General features: G+C 42.6%; 1 protein-coding gene across 10 annotated transcripts in view; it reads left to right on the top strand.

Moving 5' to 3' along the window:
• AOPEP (aminopeptidase O (putative)) overlaps positions 1-26,822 on the top strand; it is a 353,107-nt gene that overhangs the window by 32,500 nt on the left and 293,785 nt on the right. For 9 of the 10 annotated variants that reach the window (XR_013814460.1, XR_013814461.1, XR_013814462.1 and 6 more), the window contains exon 2: positions 16,990-17,931. The exons of the other annotated variant lie outside the window; for it this stretch is intronic. Coding sequence is in view for 6 of the 9 variants with exons in the window: in XM_079789821.1 (XP_079645947.1) it covers positions 17,138-17,931 (794 nt within the window). In the remaining 3 variants the exon portion in view is untranslated. The remainder of the gene's footprint in view (positions 1-16,989; positions 17,932-26,822) is intronic. 10 annotated transcript variants of the gene reach the window in all.

Below are 26,822 nucleotides of genomic sequence, written 5' to 3' on the forward strand. Positions count from 1 at the left end.
TAGGAGAGGTGTACCCCAACAGGCTATGCTATGATTGCCTAGTTCTTGGTTGTGTCCCTTTGACATGTCTTTAACAGTTTTGACACCGAAAGGTTACATTCTAGTTTTAAAATTTAGATATCTCTTATGAAATCTTTAACTGTTGATAGTACCAGGAAACAAATCAGTGTTTATTAAGACACATCTCCTAAGGGGGAACCAGATGTCGCAGTTCAGCAGGTAAAGAACCTTTCCTGGCCCTCCGCTCGGCAGCCTCCCTGGGCAAGTATGGCTTTTTAAAAAAGGAATGAAAAAGTGAAGTCTTTTCTCTGGAACAGTAATGAGTTCTCCCAGGCATCCTCTCCCCGTCAATGCTGTAATTTAGTTTAAGTGGCACTCTGGAACACTGCAGCAAGCTCTGCTTTGCAAGCAAGTAGCAATCAAAGGGATAAATTCTTTTCTCTTTGAAAACAGTGAAATCACTTCCAATCTGATCTTTGCAACCCAATGCCTGCTGGTAGTGTGAGCATAAACACATTAGGCACCAGAGAGGAATGGCATCTGCATGCTGAGATGTGGCCATGACGGCCAGAATAAACACAGCGGCCGTCGGGTGCTGCGTGCCGTCCTGTCCCATCGTGTTGAGGCTCAGTCAGTGTATGACTGACTATGTGATACTGATGTGAGTGGAATCCATTTTTGTTTTTTGTATTCACATTTGGATGCGGTCTCCCACCCCTGACTGGGTGTAATGTGTAAACCAAGCCACAGCTGACAGTGGTTTGCTTGCTTTATCCGGGAAAAGGTCTTGGACTCTGATTGTGACTTGGCTTCACTGTGTTGATCTTCATCACGAGCACTTTTTACAATCCCCACAGCAACAGTAACTCAGTTGTCGGGCTTTTATTGGGGCAGGGGGTGGGGAGGGGCATAATATACATATCACAATTGGGTCTTTCATTACATAATCACAAATTATATGCCATCACTCGTATATGCTTCATGAAAGCAGTAAATTTAAAGAAAAGAGAGAGACTGTTTAAAACTTGAGACCAGAGAGCACAGTTTATCTTATTTATAGTTTGGCTTAAAGATTGGTATTTAAGTTAATATCATACCACATGTGATAATCTTGCAAAGTGCTACATATTTTTATTTATAGTTAAGGGAATAAAGCAAAATCCCCTTTTCATTATGTTATCTTGCATTATTTACTCAGTGATAAATGACATTGCCTCACCGGTATGAATTTTGCAATGAAAGACCCTATTGTAGCATAAATTTATATGACAGGGAGGGGCGGGTTGCTAGAGTTATGGTTCCAGAGGGGTTTTAAAATCTGAATATCCTGGTACTTGTTCAGTTAAAATGTATAGCTAATGTTTTACCACCGTATTTTCCCTTGAAGTAAAAGAAAAGTAAGAAGGAATGAACAAAGGGGAAAAGCTTGAAGTTAAAATGCTAGAAACCAAATAAAATGACTGAAGGCATATTGGCACATCCGAAACTCAAAGATTAAAATTGTACGAGAGATAATGGTGAACTTTTGATTGGCTTGTTTAAAAATGACTTCAACTTTAAATATATATTTTATTGATTTTTTACAGAGAGGAAGGGAGAGGGATAGAGAGCCAGAAACACCGATGAGAGAGAAATATTGATCAGCTGCCTCCTGCACACCCCCTACTGGGGATGTGCCCACAACCGAGTCACATGCCCTTGACCAGAATCGAACCCGGGACCCTTCAGTCCGAAGGCCGATGCTCTATCCACTGAGCCAAACCTGTCAGGGCTAAAAATGACTTCAACTTTAAATGTTCCTTAACTGTTTAAGGGCACCAGTGAGCGATTTCTATCAAATTGAGGAGATATGAATATGAGGAGCTGAAAGAAAACTTCTGAGGGTCCGGAGAGCTTAATAGCTGCTCCAACCTTTGAGGAGAAAACTACTTCCATGCTGTGTCAGTTTGTTCAGTATTCATGAGAATTTCTACTGAAGAAGGAAAGAGCTAGATATTTTGAAGGGAGGGTTAGTCTTTTAGAATATATTTGTTTTGAAATAAAAAAAAAATAGATGAACAAATAAATAAGAGGAAATGCTAATTTTTAATAAAGTAGAAAGTGTCCAGCCTCTACTTACTCAGAATTTTGGATAATTTAACCAGAAATGGGCTGCCATTTTGCTAAGTAGAAAAAACATGGACTTTTTAATAAAATTAGATTTTAGGACTAAATGTATTTGAGGCAGATGTGTTCCTCTCATTCATTCCAGTGTGTTTTGGGCCTCAATTGTTTCTGATGAGTAGTCAAGTGCTATTCTGAGAAGAAGTCTACTGTCATTCATGTCATTGTCACCCTGCATGTAATGTCATTTTGTCCTGGCTACTTTCAAGATTTTGCTTTCTTTTTGTTTTTTGGAAGTTTGACTGTGATGTGCATAAATGTGGTTACCTTTGTGTTTATCCTGCCTGGGCTTGTTTAGATTCTTGAAATATTTATACTTCTATCTCATAAAATCTGGAAAATTTTAACTATTTTAAAAGTAAATGGTTCCTTTGGAATACTTTTATTTTTTTATCAAGTTACTTTATTTCTTAAACAAATTAGAATAATAATTGTGAAAGTGAGCTAAACTAATATGTTCTCTTTTTTTTGTCATCCACAAGATTCCTTTATTTTTTTATGTTTAATAAATCTTTATTGTTCAGATTATTGCAGTTGTTCCTCTTTCCCCCCCCTCCCCCCATAGTTCCCCTCTACCCGGATCCCACCCCACCCTCTGTCCTTACTGCCCCCCCTACTGTCCTCATTCATAGGTGTACAATTTTTGTCCAGTCTCTTCCCACACTCCCTTCCCCCTGAGAATTGTCAGTCCACTCATTTTCTATGCCCCTGATTCTATTATATTCACCAGTTTATTCTATTCATCAGATTTTTTATTCACTTGATTTTTAGATTCACTTGTTGATAGATATGTATTTGTTCCTAATTTTTATCTTTACCTTTTTCTTCTTCCTCCTCTTCTTAAAGAATACCCTTCAGCATTTCATATAATACTGGTTTGGCGGTGATGAACTCTTTAGCTTTTTCTTATTTGTGAAGCTCTTTATCTGACCTTCAATTCTGAATGATAGCTTTGCTGGGTAGAGTAATCTTGGTTGTAGGTTCTTGCTATTCATCACTTTGAATATTTCTTGCCACTCCCTTCTGGCCTGCATAGTTTCTGTTGAGAAGTCAGCTGACAGTCGTATGGGTACTCCCTTGTAGGTAACTATTTTTCTCTTGCTGCTTTTAATATTCTCTCTTTGTCTTTTGCCCTTGGCACTTTAATTATGATGTGTGTTGGTGTGGTCCTCTTTGGATTCCTTTTGTTTGGGGTTCTGTGTGCTTTCTGGACTTGTAAGTCTATTTCTTTCACCAGGTGAGGGAAGTTTTCAATCATTATTTCTTCAAATAGGTTTTCAATATCTTGCTCTCTCTCTTCTTCTGGCACCCCCATAATTCTGATGTTGGTACGCTTGAAGTTGTCCCAGAGGCTTTTTACACTATCTTCATATTTTTGGATTCGTTTTTCTTTCCTGGTTGGGTGTTTTTTGCTTCTTCATATTTCAAATCTTTGACTTGATTCTTGCGATCCTCTAGTCTGCTGTTGCATCTCTGTATATTATTCTTTATTTCAGTCAATGTATGCTTAATTTCTAGTTGGTCCTTTTTCATATCCTCGAGGGTCTCACTAAATTTATCGGCAGTTTCTAGAAGATTCTTGAATAACCTTATAACCGTGGTTTTGAACTCTATATCCAGTAGTTTGCTTTCCTCCATTTCTGTCATTTGTGACCCGTTTCTTTGTCTCTGCATTTTGGCTGCTTCCCTGTGTTGATAGAGTGGCTTTGTGTGCTAGGTATCCTATAGGGCCCAGTGGTTCAGCCTCCCCAGTTACCTGAGGTGGATACTCTTGGTGCATCCCTTTGTGGGCTGTGTGCACAGTCTTGTTGTAGTTAAGCCTTGATTGTTGTTGGTATCACTGGGAGGAATTGACCTCTAGGCCAAATGGCTGTGAGGATCAGTTGTGTCTACAATGGGAGAACTTCTGTGCTGAAGACACCCTTATGAGGCTTTGGTGCTCACTGAGTCTGCCCCCTGAGTGTGTCCCTTATGGATCTGAGGAGTTGTAATCTGGATGGTCCCACTCTGACCACTGGGTACACTGGCTCTTGGATCTCCAAGGAGGTGCAAATTTAGCCTCTGCCTGAGGCCACCCAGCAGGAGCTACGGAGAGATCTGCAGATTCCTTTTCTTTATTTGGGGTTTGAAGGTGCCCAGATGAGGCCCAGCTGTGAAGCAATGCAAGCTGCTGTGGAGCCTTGGGCCTTCTTTGGAAGTTCTGGGGCTCTCTGACCCAGCTGCAGTTTGTTAGGTAATTTTAGATTGCAAATGGCCAGGCCATTCATATGCAAAAGCCTCTGCGCACAGCTGGGGTGGGGTTGTAAATTGGCTGGGGCGGGGTCTCAGGGAATCAACAGGGCAGAGCAAACAGCAATGGCTGACCTTCAGCCTTGCCCTACGAGGTCCTGGGCCTCAGTGTCCCTTGGTAATCACTGCAAGCACCTCTGAGAGAAAGCCGCCCTTGTGTTCCAGCCCGATGCCAGACAGTCCAGTTTCCCTCCCCACCCCGACCCCCCCGTATGAGTCTGGGTCCCCAGAGTCTCACCCAGAACTGGAGTTTAGAGTTGTCCCGAGCTGTATCTTCCTCCTGATTTGAAAAAGACAACCACGTCCTCAGTTGCCAGCTCTTTCCGAGCGCGTGCCTCCGTACCTCTGCACTTTACTTCCACAGCTCCTCTGAGTCTCAGTGTGCTTTTCTCTCCCCTTCTAGTTGTAGAATTTCCACTCAGCCAGCCTTCCTGTGGTTCTGGATGATGTCCGTTTTGTCTTTTAGTTGTAGTTTTGAAGTGGTTGTGCAAGGCAGCAAGTGCAGGTGTTTACATATGCCACCATCTTGGTTTCTCCCCTTTGGAATACTTTTAGATTTACCAATAAAAGTTGTAAATATAGGATAGAATTCCCATAAACTCATCCCCCACATTCCCCTATTGTTAATGTCTTACATATCATGGTGTATTTGTTAATCTATAAAAGTAACCGGGTGCATTGCCATTAACCACAGAGTTTGCATTAATACTTTTTTTTTCCTGTTTTAGAATGCAATCTAGGATACCACTTAACTTTTTATCCCCTTACTCCTGCATCTCCTCCAGTCTGTCAGAGTTTTTCAGATTTTACTTGCTTCTCATGGCCTTGACACTTTTGAAGAGTACTGGTCAGATATTTTGTAGAATGTCCCTTAATGTAGATTTGTCTGATGTTTTTCATGCTTAGAGTGAGGTTATGGATTTGGGAAAGAATACTATCATGGTAAGGTGCCCTTCTCATCGAATCATATCAGGGGATAATAATATCAATATGACTTACCACTGGTGATATTAACCCAACAGTGTGGTGTAGTTTGTGTCCACCAGCCAGGTTTCTCTGCTGTAACCGTAACATTTTTCCTTTTTCATTCTCTGTTCTTTGGAAGCAAGTCACTAAGTACAGCTCATACTTAAATGCAGGGAAAGTCAGCTCTACTTCTTGGAAAAGGTAGTATCTATACCTATTATTTGGAATTCTTCTGTAAGAAAAATAAAATAAATCCCCACCCCCATTTATTTTATTTGGTTTTTTTTTCAATCATTTGTTTATATTGTTTATATCAGAATAGAGTCATGATATTTCATTCTTTGGGTTCTAATTCAATACTCTCATTATTTATTTTCTTGCTTAGATTGTTCCAGCTTTGTTGAGAGAGAGAGAGAGAGAGAGAGAGAGAGAGAGAGAGAGAGAGAAACAGAGAAACATCGATGTGAGAGAGAAATATCACTTGGTTGCCTTCTATATGTGCCCAGATCAGGGATTCCTGGGTATGTGCCCTGACAGTAATTGAACCCGCCACCTTTTGGTGTATGTGATGCCGCTCCAACCAACTGAGCCACACTGGCCAGAGCCCTCCCTACTCTTTTTTTTGTAACTTCTTTTATTTTTTTTAACTTTCTTACTTTGGAGGCCTATCTGATGCTCCAGGCTTATCGTGTATTTTACCTGCCCCAGCCCTAGAATCCTCCCTTTCTCCAAAGAGGCCTGGTTCCTTTTATTGGAAAATGGTATTTGGAAACCACAATCTGAGCTCTGGTTGTTTCCATTGTTCATTGTTTTTTAAAACATTTTTAACATGGCATTCTATTTTACCTGTCCTTCTTACACTTTGATTATATTTGTTAAACCTTTTGATTTTGTTCCCAAAGTATCTGGGCTCTGTTTGATCTTTTCAATATTTTTTCTCTCTGTTTTTCAGATTGTATAATTTCTCTATAAATATTTTCAAGTTCACTTACTCTGTCTTCTATAATCTTTATTCTGCTAATAAACAGTGAATTTTTAAATTTCAAATACCATATTCTTCAGTTCTAGAATTTCATTTTTTAAATAGTAATTTCTATTTCTTTGCTGAGTTATCCTTTTCATTCATAACAAACTTCTTATTAGCAAAAGGAGATGTCAGAATATAGCAAATATATCCTATCTAATAAAAGAGTAATATGCAAATTGACCATCACTCCAAGACACAAGATGGCCACCCCCATGTGGACACAAGATGGCCTCCACAAGATGGCTGGCAGGGGAGGGCAGTTGTGGGCAGTTGGTTGTTACCAGGCCGACAGAGGAGGGCAGTTGGGGGAGACCAGGCCAGCAAGGGAGGGCAGTTGGGGGGGACCCAGCCATGCAGGGGAGGGCAGTTGGGGGGGACTAGGCCTGCAGGGGAGGACAGTTCTGGGTGACCCAGGCCTGCAGAGGAGGGCAGTTGGGGGGGACTCAGCCCTGCAGGGGAAGGAAGTTGGGGGGGACCAGGCCAGCAGGGGATGGCAGTTAGGGGGACCCAGGCCTGCAGGGGAGAGCAGTTGGGGGGGACCAGGCCTACAGGGGAGGGCAGTTCAGGGGGACCAGGCCTGCAGTGGAGGGCAGTTGAGGGGGGGGACCAGGCCTGCAGGGGAGGGCAGTTGGGGGGGACCAGGCCTGCAGGGGAGGGCAGTTGTGGGCAATCAGGCCAGCAGGGAGGGCAGTTAGGGGTGACCGGGCCGGCAGAGGAGGGCAGTTGGGGGTGACCAGGTCTGCAAAGGAGGGCAGTTGTGGGCGATCAGGCCACCAGGGAGGGCAGTTAGGGATGACCGGGTCAGCAGAGGAGGGCAGTTGGGGGAGACCAGGCCAGCAAGAGAGGGCAGTTGGGGGTGGGAGGACCAGGCCTGCAGGAGAGGAGTTGGGGGCAACCAGACTGGCAGGGGAAGGCAGTTAGGGGTGACCAGGCCGGTAGGGGAAGGCAGTTAGGGGCAATCGGGCAGGCGGGGGAGCAGTTAGGTGTCGATCAGGCTGGCAGTGGAGTGGTTAGGGGGTGATCAGGCTGGCAGGCAGAAGCGGTTAGGGGCAATCAGGCAGAGGCAGGCGAGGGTTTGGGAGCTAGCAGCCCTGGATTGTGAGAGGGATGTCTGACTGCCCGTTTAGGCCCGATCCCGGTGGACATTCCTCAAGGGGTCAGACATCCCTCAAGGGGTCCAGATTGGAGAGTGTGCAGGCTGGGCTGAGGGACACCCCCCCCCCTGCACAAATTTCGTGCACAGGGCCTCTAGTATATATATAAAGTGCTAAGTAAACATAACTGTCCGCCTAAAAGTGATCATTCAATAGTGAGGATGTAATAACGTCATTTTCAAACTTACAAGTGTTGAAAAAGTTTACTGTTTATAGACTCCTTCTGAAAGAATTACTAAATATATATTTAAGTAAAAAGGAAATTGTGACAGATTGTATTTTCCAAAAATGGCCATAACAACAGCTACCATCTCACATGCTCTTCTCCAATGTGACCTAACTACTCCCCCATCAAGAGATGGAGTTGAAGTCCCTCTCCTTGCATCTGGACTGGCCATATAACTCTTTTGAAACCAATAGAATGTGGTGAAAGTGATACCACATTGACTTTTGAGGCTAGATCAGAAAGGTTCCCATTCAGCTTTCAACTGGTTCTTTGGGACACTTGCTCTGGTGGCCGCCAGCTGCCATATAAGATGGTCAACTCTTCTGAGCCTCCATGTCAGAGAGGCTTTGCACAGCCACTCTGGCTGTCAGACAAGCCCATCCTCCAGCTGAGGACCACTGTTCCATGGCAGATTTATAAGATTCAGAAGAATGGCCCAGTGGAGTGTTACTCAAATTCCTGACCCACAGGTTATAATAAAATGGTTGCTATTTGAAGATATAAAGTTTTGGCTTAATTTGTCATGTAGCAATAGTAATTAGAACAAAACTGAACCCTGAAGGAAGGAGTGGGATGTCTCTATCAGTCCTGAGTAAGGAAGCTGGGGAACAAATAAAAGTCAGTATTGAGTGTGTTTTTTTCAAAGTTGGATGAAGGCTAAAAACGTGATAGTAGGATATTAGCAACAATAATATGGAAGCTGGTACAGAGTGGGGAAGAGAAAAGACTGGTGCTAGAACTTTCTAGCATCTTTGCATTATACTGTTCAGAAGGTTACTAGAGTTTGACTTTAAATAGGCATATTGAATAAATAAGTTGATGGTATTGCTTATGAAACAGCAGAGGAAAAAAAGAGAATTCAGAAAAAAATTAACCCAAATCAGAAAAGTAAAAGCAAAGAAACAAAATTATGGTAGATAAAAAATAAGTTGGCAGAGATCAGTGCTGTTATTACAGTAAATAAACTCATTTCAGTTATCAAAAGTATAATTATATTTTTAAGATGCACCCAAATATTGCTTAAAAAGACACCCAATGCAAAACAAACCAGCACAGTTAAAAAATAAAAATAAAGGGATAGGAAAGATATTTCAAGGAGAAGTAAACCAAAAGAAAGCAGGCCTGACAATGTTAATATCAGGCAAAATGGAATTTTGGGGTGTTTTACCCAGGAAACACTTGCACACATGCACCAGGATACATGTACAAGATGTTCATTGCAGCATTATTTGTGATAATGACAATTTTAAAGGAAATTAACTATCATTAGGGAAATTGTTAAAGATTTTGCTTACCGTGATTCAGTCTTCAATTTAAATGGAGACTACAGCCAAGAAATCAAGAGAAGGCTGAGACTCAGAATGGCAGCAATAGAAGAATTAGGAAAATCATTACAAGGAAAGATGTATCATTAAAGACCCTTGTATTCCCAATTACACTATGTATGGATGCGACAGCTGGACAGTGAAGAAGTCTTATCCTATATAATCCTATATAATAAAAGCATAGTATGCAAATTGTCCCCTGACAATTGGGACTGTGACCCTGATTGATGTCAGTGAGAGTTATGCACTTGCAGAAAAGCGGGGCTGGCCAGGGTAAGGGAAGGAGGCTCTGGCCGGTGGCCGCGGCAGTGGCAGTGGCAGGCGGCCAGGGGAAGGGAGGGAGTACCCGGCCAGCAGCCGGCAGCTGCTAGGGACGCTGCCAGTGTACAAATTTCGTGCACTGGGCCTCTAGTAGGAAATAGATCCTTTTGAAATATGGTGTTGGAGGAGAGCTCTCTGGATACCCTGCACTGCCAGAAAGATGAACAGTGGGTCCTAGAACAAGTAAGCCTCAAACATTGCTGGAGTTGCCCTACTTCAGGCACATCATGAAAAGGTCGTGTTTTTTTGGGAAAGACAACAATGCTGGGAAAAATCGAAGGCAGCCAGAAAAGAGGAAGGCCAGTGAGCTAGATTGACTCCATAAAATAAGCCATAGGCATGAGTCTGCAGGAGCTGAGTAGAACTGTTGAGGACAGGACATTGTGAATATCACTCATTCATAGGGTCACCTGGAGTCGGAGCCTACTCGATGACATATAACACACAACACACACAGGGAAATATATACATAGTGGAATATTCATACAGGGACACTAAATGGCAGTGAAAAGACGCTAAATCTATGTGCATCTACATGGCAATATTTCAAAACCACGAGTGAAAGAAATAAGTTATAGAATACCAGTGTGACATTTCTAAACATGAAATAATACGTTTCATTTCTAAGATTCCTTCTAATTCTGAAATGATTTTCTCAAACCTCACAGCAATAAGCTATGCTCCCATGACTATATGCATTTGAGTGTGAGGAGTTGTGTCCAGAAACAGTATGCTTCGGCAGTAAGCTGGCCGTCATTAAGAGCAGTCACTGTGTGCGGAAGAATGAGCACTCCTGGGAGAGCAGCAAGCTGTCTTCCCCTGTGCAAGTAGTCTATAGAATTAGATATTTTGAAACTATTCACAGTGTGCTCAATACTGTATAATAAGCACATATGCAAAAATGTCTCCCTTTCTTCCGAATTGCTTAAAACAAAACAGATGTGGGATAAAGAAGTACAGGTATATCCTATGAAATTAAAATGAGAGCTGTCTGGAGGAAGATGTTTGTTAAGTAACAACTTTCTACTAGAAACTGTGCAGGCCAGAATCTCTGTTCTGTAAATAACTAGACGTTGAAATGACAACTGCCCTTAGATATCCATTCTGTGTATATTTATTGGGCACCTACTATGTACAATGTACTCTACTTAACATGGCCATGGACACAAAGGTGAGTCGGGAGTCCCAAGTTGTTTCTAGATCTGTGGAAGATGGAGGTAATTATAAAATGAGGCAGGATGAGTTAGGGCCCTGACAGTGTTTCACATTGCTTTATTAGCTTGAAAGGAGAAGGAAATATTTTCTTCGGAGGGACCCAGAATGGCTCTTCAGAGGCTATTTCACACATTTGTGAGTGTGTGCATTTCTATTTGGGTGATTGAAAGTGGTAGGGAAGTTTTTTTGCTGTGCCATTGCTCTGTCTAGTATTTGATCCTCTTCCTACTCCCTTCCTTTCTTAAGAAAAATATTGCTGTACATTAAATATTGCTTTTCGAAGCCTTTAATGGTGTTTCCGAGGCAATCATTTAAAACAGACACCACATTTTAGAGGCAGCAGTGGTTAGCCACTGGAAACTAACCATAGGGTTTGATAAAAGGGGGAATTTTATATGCTATGGTTTATGACAGAGAATGGAAAAATGCTCCAGTGAGATGGGCTGGCATTCTAAATTGGAGCACAATAATACCAAAAAGTGCTGAAGTCAACAGACTGCTTAGAAATATGGTTACTATTTGATGAGAGAGGCCTTTCAACGTGGCCACATACACGCGTTTGTAACCACAGTCAGTTCAGTTCTTCCCTAAATTTGGGACTGTGACCCTGACTGATGTCAGTGAGAGTTATGTACTTGCAGAAAAGGGAGATTTGGATCACCCATGAATCTAAGGCAAGTACAAAATAGGTGTAATAAGCAACACGTTATAATGGACTTACACATTATACATAACTTAGGTTGAAAACATGCAAAGGCGAAGGGGTCTTCTGAATCATCTGGGGCTGGTTTAAAAATTCTATTTTCCCCAAAGCCATTTCAGTACAGGTTGATTCTAGTCCATACAACTTAAAGAAGATTTACAAAGTTAGAATGGGGATATAGAAAAGTCTTAGGAGGTGACATTTGATGTATGACTTGGCCAATGTGAAGGAAATGGCCATGAGAGCTGGAGATGAGAATTCCAAGGCAAAGCATCAGCAAGTGGAAAAGCAAAGGAAATGGATGAGCTTGCACAAATTGCTTTACCTACCTGGGTCCCACTGTCTTCATTTGTTAAACTAGAGATTTGGACTAAGAGAGCCCTAAGGAATTTTTCAGTTCCTAAGTTCAATGAAATAAACACTAGTTAAAATGGGCAACAGGGCCAAATACAGTTTTTTTTTCCAGTTGTATTGAAATATAATTGACATATAACATTCTATTAGTGTAAGGTGTACAACATAATACTTTTATATATAGACTAGAGGCCCGGTGCATGAAATTCGTGCATGAGGTGTGTGTGTGTGTGTGTGTGTGTGTGTGTGTCCCTCAGTCCAGTCTGCACCCCTCCAATCTGGGAACCCTCTCACAATCCAGGACTGCTGGCTCCCAACTGCTTGCCTGCCTGATTGCCCCTAACCGCTTCTGATGCCAGCCTGATCAACCCCTAACCACTCCCCTGCCAGCCTGATCGACGCCTAACTGCTCCCCTGCCAGCCCGATTGCACCTAACTGTCCTCTCCTGCTGGCCCAGTTGCCCCCAACTGCCCTCCCCTGCAACCTGGTCCCCCCCAACTGCCCTCCCCTGCAGGCCTGGTCACCACTAACTACCCCCCCCCCCCTGCAGGCATGGTTGCCCCCAACTGCCCTCCCCTGCAGGCCTGGTTCCCCCCAACTGCCCTCTCCTACAGGCCTGGTCCCCCCCAACTGCCCACCCCTGCAGGCCTTGTCCCTCCCAACTGCCCTCTCCCACAGGTCTTGTCCCCCCCAACTGCCCTCCCCTGCAGGCCTGGTCCCCCCTAACTGCCCTCCCCTGCAGGTCTGATCACCCCTAACTGCCCTCCCTGCAGGCCTGGTTGCTTCCAACTGCCCTCCCCTGCAAGCCTGGTCGCCCCTAACTGCCCTTCCCTGCTGGCCTGGATGCCTCCAACTGCCCTCCCCTGCAGGCCTGGTTGCCCCTAACTGCCCTCCCCTGCTGGCCTGGATGCCTCCAACTGCCCTCCTCTGCAGGCCTGGTTCTCCGAAACTGCCCTCCCCTGCTGGCCTGATCACCTCTAACTGCCCTCCCTTGCCAGCCTGGTCGCCCCTAACTGCCCTCCCCTGTGACCTGGTCCCCCCCCCCCCCCAACTGCCCTCCCCTGGAGGCCTGGTTCCCCCCAAATGCCCTCCCCTGCAGGCCTGGTCCCCCCCACCAACTGCCCTCCCCTGCAGGCCTGATTGCCCACAACTGCCCTTCCCTGTCAGCCATCTTGTGGTGGCCATCTTGTGTCCACATGGGGGCAACCATATTGTGTGTTGGAGTGATGGTCAATTTGCATATTACCTCTTTATTATATAGGACTAGTGGCCCAGTGCATGAAAATCATGCACTTGGGGTGGTTGGGGTTCCCGCAGCCTGGTCTGTGCCCTGTCACAGTGTGGGAGCCCCATGATCCATTGCCCCAAAGAGGTAGTCCCCGCCCACCCATCCAGGGATCCTTGATGAATTGCCCCAAAGAGGTAGGCAGAGCCATGGGTCCTTCCTCCACGACGCACAGAGCCATGGGACCCCCAGGCCTCGCTGCTTGGAGGCCTCTGCCGGTCCCCACCTCCAGGCTGCTGGGCCCCTCCCCCGGACCAGGCCATGCGGAGGCCTCCACACCCCGGGCGGAGCTGTTTGGAGGCCTCTGATGGGCCCCAGGCCTTCTGGTGATGAATTGTGATGGTGTGACGCAAGTCCCCAACGCTGCAAGTCCCCCCCACCTGCACCTGTTGTGCACACAACGTCCTGCTGATTGGTCGTTATGCGTGAGGGCGTCCCAACCATTTGCATATTACCCTTTTATTTGTATAGATATTGCTATGTATGTTTTTAAAGATGGCAGCCCTGGGGTGGTTGAAACATTGGGAATAGGATGGAGACATGGAAAGGGACAAAACGTTGGCAAGAGAAAAATGTCAAATGAAACAAGATTACAAATTCACGGAAGATGGTGATGTTGGGGGGAACACTTCTTTCCCATAGCTGATGTTTCCTTTCTTGTTTTCTTCTTCATTACTGTAACATACCTCGGTCACTTCTACCTGCAAGGACGTATAGCGACATTCTGGTAATTTTGGGAAGAAGGAACTGGGTGTGCTCTGCTCAGCTCAGCTTCTTCAATTTGCTTCTGGACATCAATCCTAACCACAGAGGGCTGTTCTCCTTACTTCTCCCACCCCTGTCTTACCGAGAGGGTACCTCCTGTCTGGGAGCTTTGACCTGAGCCAGCATTGCCCAGGACCCTATGGGTAAATCTATCGAGTTTGGGGCTTTGGTTTGCAGGTGTCTTTGGCTCTCACGCTAAACCATATTATTTAGTTTAGCCTTCATCAGTAAAACTGGTGATATTTTGGTCTCCCTCTGCATATCCTTATCTCATTTCTCAGTATGATTAGAAATCAGAAGACGAAGAAGAGTGCTATTTATTTGGCCCTCTCACCCCCCAAATGCTGGGATTCCAGGGGAGGGGAACTAGCTTTGGTGAGAAGAGCTATTGTTTCCTCTGATTCAGAAGAAGGCAATAGCTGTGCAGAACTAGAGATCTTTGAGGCATGATGGAGCTTCAGAGATTCAAAATCATCTCAGTCAAGTAGGAGGCCAGATAATTATCTGAGAATGATTCAGCAGGCGTGGAATTGGAAAATTAAAAGAAGAAAAGATTTAGAATTGTATCTATGGGGAATGTAATCAAGAATCCACTGAAGAGGACCAAAGGATTGCCAGTTAGGATGGCAAACAAGATGATGTTAGCAGGCATGGATAGATAGAACTCAAAGGTAGGCTTGTTCTTTGCCACTAGGGACAAAGTGGTGAAAACTGCTCTATGGAATATATTTTATTCTTACGTTATATTAATTTTCAGAAATAAATGAATCTGTTAGGGTTGGCCAATTTATGGTTATGTCAGTATTATTACAAATGTGAAACTATACTTCTGTAAATATGATAGTTTAGATAGCTACTAAGTTAACCCTTATCTCAGCTGATTCAGCTTTTCCTTTTGTGTGTGTGTGTGTGTGTGTGTGTGTGTGTGTATTCAGGATTTTTATTTTATTGAACATTTTTTTAAAGAGCTCAAAATACTACATGGTAGCAGCCCCAAATACCAGCAGGATGAATTTTTTAACATCCGTGTGTTTTCATTACATAGATATAGCCAGTGGCTTTATTGAAGGTTGGAGGCCGGGTGCACTGTCGCGGTGGGGGGGGGGGGGGGTCCCTCAGCCTGGCCTGTGTCCTCTTGTAGTCTGGGAGCCCCATGATCGATTTCCCTGCAGAGGGAGGCCCAGCCCACCCGCCGCAGCACCGCCGACCAGGTAGCCTGGGCCTCTCTCTGCGGGGCGATCGAAGGCAGAGCCCCCGCTGGCCAGTGGCCTGGGCCTCCTTCTGTGGGGCAGTCATGGGGCAATGGCGGGGCCCCCGGCCAATCACATTGCACCTGCCTTGGCTGGCCTGGCACCAGTGCGTGTCATAGCATGGTGGTCCAGACAGTCGTTCTGCTGTTTGGCCGTTCGGTCGATTTGCATATTATGCTTTTATTATTATAGATTATTTTTCTTTGAGTCACAAGTTCAGTCGCTTTCACGGAGAAAAGAAAAAATACCCTGGCTTACTTCCTTTGCCTATTGACTTTTCTAGGACCAAGGGAAGTACCAGCTTTCCCATGAAGTAATCTCAGATTTTTCTTTGCATCTCTGATTTCTCTCAATTTCTCTTACTCTTAAAAGTCAAAATGTATGTTAACATGTACAGTTCGGTGGGGAGAGAAATAGCAGGGAGCGGGGTGGAATTTTGGGAGGGGATTGCACTTGAACTGGTTGTGGAGAGAGAATAGAATTTGGCAGGTGGGTATGGGAGGTGGAAGCCAGGAGCACTCCAGTTATGGCACATTGCTTAATCCAGAAAGCAAGGAGGTGTGGTGTCCTCTTCAGGGAGTACTGTGTTGAGCAGGCCCTTGGCTACAGGTCAAGGATGCAAAAGAAGTGTGGTCTCCGTGACCAGAAAAATAGCATAAAAACAGATTGTGCAAGGCTGCAGGAAGCCAGGTCTCTTAAGGCTGGGTGAGATTTTCATGAGGGAATAGCCTGTGGAGAGGTGGACAATGAAAAGTCAAAGGCGTTGATTGCTGGAATGAGATTTTGGAGGGAAGGGAAATAAGAGTCTAGTAGACATGAAGAAGGTCAGAAGGGAAGTGAGGAGGAGTTAAACAGAATAAACAAGGCAAGGCTCAATTTTACTTGAAAAGTCAAGCAACTAATTTTTGTAGTTGATAAAAAAATACCTCCTGATATTTATAAATACAAAAATTATTTTAAATATAACTACTCTGCTTGAGTTTTTACTTATTTTTCCATTTTTGGTAAAAGTATAATAATAAAGAGCATATGCTGAAACAAATTAGGTACACAACAGGGCCTGAAATAATTTCAAAAAATTTTTCTTTTAACTGGATTGCTATTATAAAATAAGAATACATTTTGATTCAGAACTTTTATGAAGAATTTGGGCATTTTATAGCAACATCTGTTTCTACATTTTAATTTCTCTCCTTCCTTTTTTTATAGGTATTTGCATACTTTTTTTTTTTCAAATGAGAAGACCTTTTTGTTTGCCACAAGAAGGCTATTATCCAGAATGTTAATGGGTTTTCAGCTATTAAGATGTAATGATATACCTTAAGTATTTAACTATAAATTTGAAAAATCTCCATGAACAATCTCAGAGGAATACTTAGAATGCACTCCTGGTAAATTGGCTCATTTTCCTGTAATTTACTGGAAGTGCTGATATGAGAGCAGTCCTAATGTGAAAAGTACATTAATCCCTGGAGTTGCATTATATGTATTAAATTATTACTCTCAAAGAATAAAATGTATGAGGCCATTTAGCCTTCATTCACATTTGTTAGTTAGAACCACAGCAGAGAAATAATCACTTATCTTTTGATCCACAAAATTAGAAATGATACATTTAATATATTTTAAAACAAGAGGTACAGTGATGCTGTTATGCTTTTGCATAACAATTGCTCTTTTCCCAAACAAGGACTATTCAAGTCTGGAGCAGGATTCTTCTGGCTTTGTGGAAGCCCCTTCCATTCCATTGGTAATTGAAAGATTTTTAGAAACCCATAATGCAGCTTTCTTTGATGCCAGTCACAAAGATTCTTCTGCCTGCTTGCCATGAGCTTCTCCCACACTGGGGGATCATGTAAGGAGGTAGTCATTTTGAAGGAGCAGTGGCTGCAGGAGCATTTAGGGTCTCGGAATTTTGTCTAATTGTGTTTTTCTTCTTTGGCAGGGGACTGAAGGTTGTGGAACCATAATCTGTGAATCAGAGTGTTTTGTGTGGGGTTTTTTTGGACAGACAGCCATTTACGATTCCGAATGATTAAGGCAGATAGGAAGCCCCTTCTGAGAGTTTAACAAAGCTCTCAACAGCCTACACCATGGACACAAAGCTGGACCCTTCTCGAGATGACCTGCCTCTCATGGCCAACACCAGCCACATACTTGTGAAGCACTATGTACTGGATTTAGATGTGGATTTTGACAGTCAAACCATCGATGGCACCTTAGTGCTTTTCTTAGAGTCTGGAAACAGATCCAGGAAAAAGAGTGGTTCCACTGAGGAAGCCTGCCGATCAGAGTCAAATGAAGCCTGCAAATTTAGGAAGCCGGAACCCTGCCATGTTCCTGTGGCAGATACAAGGACCTCCTTATCTAAAATGGGATACAATGATTTTGCAATTTGTGGTAAAGGTGAAAGAGATACTTCTGGTAAAGATGGTAACCATGACAACCAGGAACAGACTTATGGGATTTCTAGCTCGAAGCACTGCTGTGACACAGGGAATCATGGGAGTGAGAATTTTTTGCTAGTGTTGGACTGCTGTGATTTATCTGTGTTAAAGGTTGAGGAGGTGGATGTTGCTGCTGTGCCAGGTATTGAAAAATTTACAAGGTCTCCCAAGCTCACGGTTGTTTCTGAGCTCAGGAATCAGATTGTACGTGAACTTGTGACTCTGCCTGCCGATCGTTGGAGGGAGCAGTTAGACTGTTATGCTCGGTGCAGCCAGGCTCCTGGCTGTGGGGAACTCCTGTTTGACACTGACACTTGGAGCTTACAGATCAGGAAGACAGGGGCTCAGACAGCTACTGATTTTCCTCACGCCATAAGGATACGGTACAGAACCAAACCCCAGGGGCGATCAGTTACATGGACCTCAGACCAGAGTGGCAGGTAGGTATCTGGCACCCCGCAGCCCCTGCCTGTTGATCTCACGCGCTGGGAGATGAGCCTTTGCAGGAACACCCTCAGACAGGGAACCAACTCTGCAAAGATTGCCTCTCCATCTGTGGCATCACCCAGTCAGCCTCACATCCTTAGACCCACAGTGAAGCAGGAAAATTCCCAAGCATGCTCAGCTCTTAATAGGATTACTTCCCTTAAGTCAGGCTGAAGAGATGACTTTATTCAGTCCCCGTATTTCTGAGTTAGGAGAATTAAAAGGCAAGCCTCATGATTAAATCCTGAGCCTCACCCTCTGTGAAGATCTCTGCTGGCCACTTGCAGTGCTGTAGATGGGAGGGTACAGACTTCCTCAGAGCTCCCTCATTCCCCTGAGGGAGTGGACTGCTGCCAAGTTGGGTCAGTGTGAAGTGCCTCCAAATAGAGCCAGCTCTGCTCTGTGACTTCCTTATGGCACCTGTCTCTTGGCAGCTCTGCCTCCCTGGACTTTATATGCGAACCTCCCAAGCCGTCCAACGGTCTGTTTGTGAGGGTGTGACAGTCCTGCTGACAGTGCGCACTCACCTTGGCCATGAATCGTAGTGTTTGATACCAGGGAGACCCTGGTTTTAGTGTGGGGAGAAGAAACGGATAGGCATCGATTTCCAGGGCATGTATGTAGGGAGCCATTTGTTCTTTTCTTCCTGCCCTTCCTCTAACAGTTGTTGAGGATTTTGAGAATTTGAGAATTTTAAAATCAAACTTTATAGAGCCCTCATTATTTTAACTATTTCTTTGTGCTAACGTACTACAAATCAGTATGGCAGTTCCTGCAGAGCTGGGCTGGAGGAACATGGATCTCTGTGAGCTTGCTTAAGCGCCTTCTTTTGTAGCGTTGGACTTCCTTCATGGAGACAGTGGTCTTGGTAAACTGCTTCCATCTCTCTCCAACCACCCCCCAAAAAGCCTTTTAGATTTTTTTAAAACATCAGTTTGACTTTGAGCTCTAATTATCCCATTCCTTGCCTCTAATCTTACCTCCCGCTCTGGTCTCCTGCCCCCGCTTGGAATGAGTTCACTTCCTGTCTTATTTCTGCGGGAGTCTGAGGCAGCCTTTGGGAAATTGCAGGGTTGATACAAACTTACATCAGTACAAAAGCATAGTGATTTATTTGTAGAATAACTTATTGGATATCCTTGGGAGACTAGGAGGGGAAAGAAACAGGTGCTCTTATTGTGACTTCAAAGTTGTTTTGAACTTATTAAAGATGGGTTTTCAATAAGATTTAACTATATTGTCTTTGAATACTTAACTAGGAAATTGTAGTTTTTATATTCACAAATACTATTTTTGGAATTGAATAATGGGGAATAAGAAACTGTTGACAGAAGAAATACTTATTAATGGCCTCAAACATGTCTGTCTTCTCAGTGCTCACTGCAAGGAGAGCAGACTTGTGAATTGCATTACATGTAAAGTGTTGACTAGGAATGAATAAATGCTGGTTTCCATAAAGAAACTAAAGAGGTCCTTGGGCACAACTGGCTCCTGCAAAGGCTGACTTGGTGAATTGATTCTTGATAAATTCTGATAATTTAATAAAATGCATGATCACAGCAAGAGTTTAAACTGTATCCTTGGAAGTTTGTGGTTATATTTTAGTACAGAAATGGCATTTATGCAGTTGTACAAGGATAACAAGTTGTTTTGTGTTTTTTTAAACCCTCAAAATATGTTTTTTCTCCCACTGTTTTTTTTTTTTTTTGGGGGGGGGTTATTTAAGATTATCTTGCATGAATGGCCACCAAACCTTTGTAAATTCTACCACATGCTTAAGAATATATCTAGGTATATACTGATAACTGTTTGGATACGTTAAGGACTTTAAAATGCCCAAGGGATCTCTAATTGCTAGACAGAAATAATTCCTTAGTGATATGAGTGAATAGTACTTATCAGGGTTGCAATGCTTTATGAATATAATTGTGTGAAAATATAAAATTTCACAATTATGTGAAAAATATAACTGGGTGGAGCTTATTTCCTTTAATTAAAACGTAAATAGTTGTTACATTTTTACCTTTGAATGCAGAATACTATCAGTGTACCTACCATAAATTCTTAGTCCTAGATGAGAAACTTTTAATTCTCATTTTACAAGTAGGAAAATTGAGTAAAGTTACTGAAAGCTCCTAGAAAAATCCATGTCTAATTGTAAAAAAGAGCTACATTTCTTACATCTGATTGTTACCATGTCCCTTACTGTATGCAAAGATTTCAATACATTTTAAAAATAAATGAATTATGGTAATTTTCAATAAATTTCTCTTTTAAGCCTATTTTAGACAGAAGCTTAGGTAACCTTTAAATTGTTTTGTTTCCCTTCAAGTTTCATCAGTGGCTTCTCCTCTTCTTATCCCCACCACACTCCTTGTCCAGAATAAACTCATGTTGTTTTATTCTGTATAAATAAATAATCACTTAGGAGGTCAGAGGAACTCAGGGTGGAATACAAAATGTGACAAAACAATCTAATTACATGTACGTAAGTGTGTGAAACAACCTCACTGAAGGGGGTAGGGATAAAAGATACTGACTTAAATAACGTTGGAAACGTATAGAATCTATAAAACTAAAGGCAAAGGAAACTGTACATAATACCACAATTGGTAAAGTTGTTTCCCATGGGTCTACAGTTTAACAATTTTGGTATCACTATACATGTATGCGAGAATTGAACAATTAAGTAAATGAATGGCAGATGGTGGGAGCCAGCTTTCTCACTGTTGAAGTGCAAGGTTACAGATGAGGAAGGGGAAGTGGCTAGAAAAATGCATGTGGAAATGGATTAGAACTAGAGACATCACTATGAACTCATATTTAATATAGATATGGATGGTTGCACATGGAAATAAGTATAGAGATGGCGTTTCCAAGGGTTAGCATACACACGTATTTCCTTGCTTGTCAGCTAAAAAAGTTAGGAGCATGAACACACACTAGATTCCTGGTCTTGGCTTCTAAGGCCATTCTCCAATAAAGGAACCGGGGCTTCTTGGAGAAATGGGTAGGACTGGGACAAGAAATATACAAGATGAGCCTGGAGCATGTTGTAGTGCCAGAAAACAAGGAAATGCTCCCACAACAGCTACAACCTGCAACTTAGGTGCCTGTCAGAGGTCCAGGGAGCCACGTGAAAGAACGCCTAATGGCCAAAGCTGGACAACAAAGTAAAGAAAATAGCTTTGGATAATAATGCAAAGTGTAAAATAAACATCTGAGCCCATGCCGATATAGTATTTGACTAAATAAACAAATGGAGGAGAATGGACAAAGTCATGGTGCAGAAGAAGTCCAAGTTCTGTAGATATTCTGTCCTCAAGGAAGTGGGGCATCGCTCCTCTCTCCTTAAGTGTGGCCTACACATGGTGACTTCTTTCCCCAGAGGACAGTATGGAGAGCGGTGTGTGTGTGTGCAATTTTACATTGGAGAAACTTGACAAACAGCACCTCAGCGAGGAGACCAAGGGTAACATCAACAGTGATAAGTAATGTTGATAGTATGTGCCCTTGGTGTGATGTGATGAGAAGGGTAGCGTTGTGATCTTCTTCCCCTAACGCCCTAACCCCAGTCTAACCAAGAGGAAGACATCAGATAAATCCCAATGGCAGGACATTCAACAAAATACCTTACCAGTACTCCTCAAAACTCAAGGTCAACATGAAGAAAGTCTTAAGAAACCCACCACCTAAGGAGATATGATGATTAAAGGTAATGTAGTATCCTGGAACAGAAAAAGGACATTAGAGAAAAACTAAATCTGAATAAAATTTAGCTAATAATAATGTGTATTAGCTCATCATCTGTGACAAATGTAACATACTAGTAGTATAAGATGTTAATAATAGGGAAAACTGGGTATGGGGTATATGGGAACTCTGTGTATTTTTGCACTTACTAGTAAAAAAATGTAAAACTGTTCCAAAATAAAATGCTTGTTAAACAAAATAAACTTCAAATTTGGAAAGAAGTTACCATCTTTCCACCCTGAAATCCCCCTTTTGTAAGGGCTGTGCTCCCTTTTCTACCAAGTGTCAGTGTTCTCTGGAGAACTAAAAATACATTTGAAGCTATAAAAGTTGTGTTCCTGCCAATCACTGTCAATAAAATATCTGGAAGTATAAAAGCTACATTTTCCTACTTTGGTTTAGCCATTTGGGATTGTGGCAGTGCTTGAACTGAAATGCTCTTTCTTGTGTCCATCATTCAGATAACGGCTTTTAGTTGACATTAAAAAATGACCAAAGCAAACACATATAATAATCTGATAGAATTTGGATCTTGGAAACAATGTTTACTTTGTGCCCGTACCCTTTAAAAATATCCTGAAGAACTATTTGAGAACAGAGACAGGGTCAAGAATGTGTAAAGGTACTCTTGCTAAGTTAGAAAGAAGGGGACTTAATATCTTTTTTATTCTAGGTTCTTAGACATATTTTAAAAAGACAGCTTTCAAAGATGGTAATCTTTATTCAAAGTTTATGTACTTTCTGCATTTTCCCACATTTTTTTTTTCCATTCCAATGAATGAAATGTTAGTTAAAACCAAAGCATTCTCTCTGGTAACCCGCTCCCTTTTCCCTTAGCGTCATTGAAATAGTTTGTGAAACCAGCCAAATGGTCTAGGAGATCTGGGCTGAAGCTGATGACATCACTGGCCATGAGTTGAGTGGAGGGGAAATTCAGTTAAATGTAGCAAATTTATTTTTAAAACTATTATTATTTGAATCATTGTTAAAGATGAACTGATCAGGAAAATACATTGTAATTTAAAGTAATATTAAAATTTTAAATTTTCTAAATCACTATGATGTTTCTTTGTTTTAGACAAGACCGGTATGAAGTTGGCAAAATACAAAGGAGAGCGATTTTTTTTTTTCCTATTATATTTATTGCTCAGCTCTTGGACCAAGAAAGATGTAGACCTTTGGAGTATTTTTAGTTTGACATCAAAACCAGATGTTAAAACATGTTTTCTCCCCCACTAAAATAGTTTTACTGTTTTAGATCTCACTATAAAGGAAAGTTTTAAAATTAGAAGAATGAGCAGGAGATCTTTCAGAAGAGATTCTAAAATCTAAAAGGAATATTTCTACAATTATTATTTTTTTTTATTTGCTTCCAGAAACCTGTACAAAATTCATGAGAACTGAACTGGAAATACATATTAATTATATAATATCATTGTATAACTGCAAAAGAGGAATAGGTCTGGAAGGGTTCTACTTTAGCCTCTTTCTCCCCTTGCTGCACATAGAACCTCCTCTGTTTCCCAGAACCCCATCGAGTCATGGGATAAAAGACAATAGACTGTCTTAAACAAGTAACCAAAATGGTCAACCAAACAGCAGCAACAACAAAAAGAATAACCAACGTCAACAGAAAATAACAAAACACAACAAACTATAACCAAAAGTATAATATGTCAAAAAGAACTAGAAGGTGAGAGCCCCAAGACCTGAGTACTCCTCAGAGCCATGCCGCCAACTAGCTGTGTGACTTCAATAAGTCATTTTACTTCTCTGAAACTTAATTCGCATGAATAAGACGAGAAGGTTCCAGCTGAGGAGCTCCAAATAATTTCCAGATGTAAAATTCTATATTTACAAGGGACTTCCAGATGAAAAATGTTGTCTTTGCTTTTATAAGCAGCTTGCCTATTTTACATCCCAAACAACTCTGGTGAAAAGTGGTCAATTTCTGACTCAAAGCTACTTTTATTCAGTCCAGTCCAGTTTGACTATACAGAAAATCTGAGTCAAAGCAGCTTTCTTCTTTGACCTGCCATACGTTCAGTATGATTGATGAATCCTGGTTTTGGTAATTGTGCCATGAAGTAGAATGATATAAGGAAGGATTTGTGCGCACATGTGTGTGCATGCATGTGTGTGCGCGCACTCAGGAGAGTGAGTCATACTTTACTCTTCCTGTTTGGGTAGTCTGGCTCTTGGGTTTTTGTGGCACAAGAAGGTAATAGGGTTGCTCACCTGCAATGGAGACTGTAACGAGTTTAATGAGATCAGGGAGTCGTATAAAAGGTCAGATGCAGGAAGGAGAACAGATGGTGAGGAATTGGTGGAGACCTGAGGATATTGTAACCCTGGGAAGCCTATATAAGAATGTGACCCTCTGAGCTGTCACCTCTGCGGCCCCCTGGCCTCCAGTGACCAGATCAGTGCCTCACTGTGGGAAAACACCCCATCATTTCACACCCAGGCAACTGGGAACCCCTCACCTCCTACCTGCTTCTCCTGAGCAGCCTGCTCCTCAGTCACTGAATAGTGATAACTAAGTCTGAAAATGGGTGATTTTATGGACAGTAATGGAACTTGAAACATTTTTAAAACTAAAAATAGTCCCCTTTTTACCACAACTGCAAAAGGAAAAATGCATACAGTAGTCAACTGAAGAGAAAGGAAATACATGGTTTGAATCAATCCCCTATGAGTTTTTTTGTTTGTTTTTTCTTTCATAGATGGCATAGGTCTCAGTCTGCTCAGGCTATTATGACAAAATACCCCAGACGGGGTGGCTTATAAACAGATTTATGTTCACAGTCCTGCGGGCTGGAAGTCTGAGATCTGGGTGCCAGCATGGTTGGGGTCTGTGAAGGCCCACTTCTGGTTTGTGGACTGCTGACTTCTGGCCATGTCCTCACAGGGTGGGAGAGGCTGGGAGTTCTGTCAGCCACCTTTATACAGGCACTAATCTCACTAACGGGCACTCTGCCACGGGACCTAAGCACCTTCCAAAGGCCCCACCTCCTAATACCATCACCTTGGGCATCAGGATTCCAACATTGGAACTGAAGGGAACACATTCAGGTCAAAGCAACCTAGTGTGTCTCGTCCTTATTTGACCTCTGCAAACACACAAACATGTAACAAGCCGAGGCAATTGTTATTCCGACAGGTTCTTCCCCACTTTCCTTCTTTAATGGCAGCAAGTCATGGGCCTGCCTCTCAACCCCTTTATTATCCTGTGTGTTTTTTTTATTTTCAGTATCCTCTTCCCACTCCCACAGCTCCTGGGCAGCTAACTGGGCTCCCCCAGGAGTCTCCCATGAGCCGTGATGTGGGAGTTTTCCTTTGCGTGCTGGAAGGAATTATCCAGTCTGGAAATAATGAAGTTAGGAGCAGCAGAGAATTTCCAACTGGCAGGTTTTAGCAACATGGCCGAGGTGCAAGGCTGTGCTGTGCACATTGAATAAACACAGCTGCATTTATTTCAGTGATCACACATCCAGATAACTGTGGAGCATGTTTATAAATGCACATAGATGTTCTTCCCCTCTTGAGATGTGGAGGGCAGGAACCTGCTCTCCATATAGTTTTCATTTAATGCGTGCATGAGGGGAGCCATCTTTACCCTTAAGTCACCATGCAGAGAGGAATTTTAACCCTCAGTTTTTATGTTTCTAGCATAAAAATGAGTGAATTTGGTGTCATGTTTAAAAGGTAAGTCCTGAGTCAGACACATTTAAATAACTTAGTATTCATTGGCTCAGAAACACACTTTGAATTTTTATTTAAAAATTAATCTGATTTTTTTTTTTTAATTCTCACCCAAGGATATCTTTCATTGATTTTTAGAGAGTGTGGGAGAGAGAGGGAAAGATAGAGAGAAACATTGATGTGAGAGAGACACATCAATTGGTTGCCTCCTGTGCACACCCTGACCAGGTCCCAGGCCGGGGAGGAGCCTGCAACAATGGTATGTGCCCTTGACCAGAATCAAACCCGGGACCTTTCAGTCTGCAGGCCGACGTTCTATCCATTGAGCAAAACCGGCTAGAGCTGAATCTGATTCTTGATAGTTTTGTAAGTTGTTTACGAGACATTAACTTTTGAATGTTGTTCATTTGAGTGCAGATACCAACAACTGTCCAATCATCTGTAATATGTGAAATCTGGATGTGCATATTGTTCCTGTTCACCAGATGCCACATGGTTTCCTCTGATTGGTTTTGAATTTCTGGTCTTCTTCCAGCTTCTGTACCTCTGAACTTTTTGGGTGTTCTTTGTGCTGTCACCCTGATGAGCAATTCCTGGTGATCCAACTCACTTGTCGATCCAGAGTCGACCGATGGGCTCCATGGTTTCTAGCTCCATTGATTCCATTTCACGACTTGTTTCTCTTAGTGACTTAACTAAATTGTTTGATATTTGCACTATGTGCATAAAGATATCAAGTTAGAAAAGCTCAGAAGGCCATTGGTTATAAAGTCACTGGCACTTGGTTTGGGCATGCTGGGAAGCGAGGAGTGAAGGTGCAACTGAGAAAGTGGAAAGGCCAGGAAGGGCCTCTCTCGTGATTATTTCCTGATTTATGATCACATTCCAATAAGAAAGTGTTTGAGTCTTATATTTATGGGTGTGGCTTTTATATACCTGACTTGATCCACAATTTAAGAGTTATAGGTCTGGAGATCAAATGGGAAGCTAGAAAGAAGACATAGAGTCTTTAGCAGAAAGGATGCCCTGCCATGTAAAGAGGAGGGTAAGAAGAGAGAAAGGTGAGGACAGTGGGGAGGTTGGAGGTGAGAGCTTCCTGGGGGTCTGGCCAAGTCCCTTGGTGGGAGAGTCAGGTGCCCAGGCACAATGTGGCAGAAAGAGCCTGAGGAGATGACAGGGGAATCAGGACAAAACTCTAGAGCAAAATACCTAGAAGTAGACAGTTTTAAAGGGGAAATAATAGAGAATTAGGGAATTAGGAAATAGAGAATTAGAGAATAGGAATTTCTCTAATAATAGAGAAAGGATGGTGATAATGTGCTTTTTAAAAAATCAGCCATATGGAAGGCTCTCTCCCGCATCCCTACCTCTCTATTGGAGTGTGACA

Source organism: Cnephaeus nilssonii (assembly GCF_951640355.1).
Source record: "Cnephaeus nilssonii genome assembly, chromosome: 14".
Taxonomy (NCBI): Eukaryota; Metazoa; Chordata; class Mammalia; order Chiroptera; family Vespertilionidae; genus Cnephaeus; species Cnephaeus nilssonii.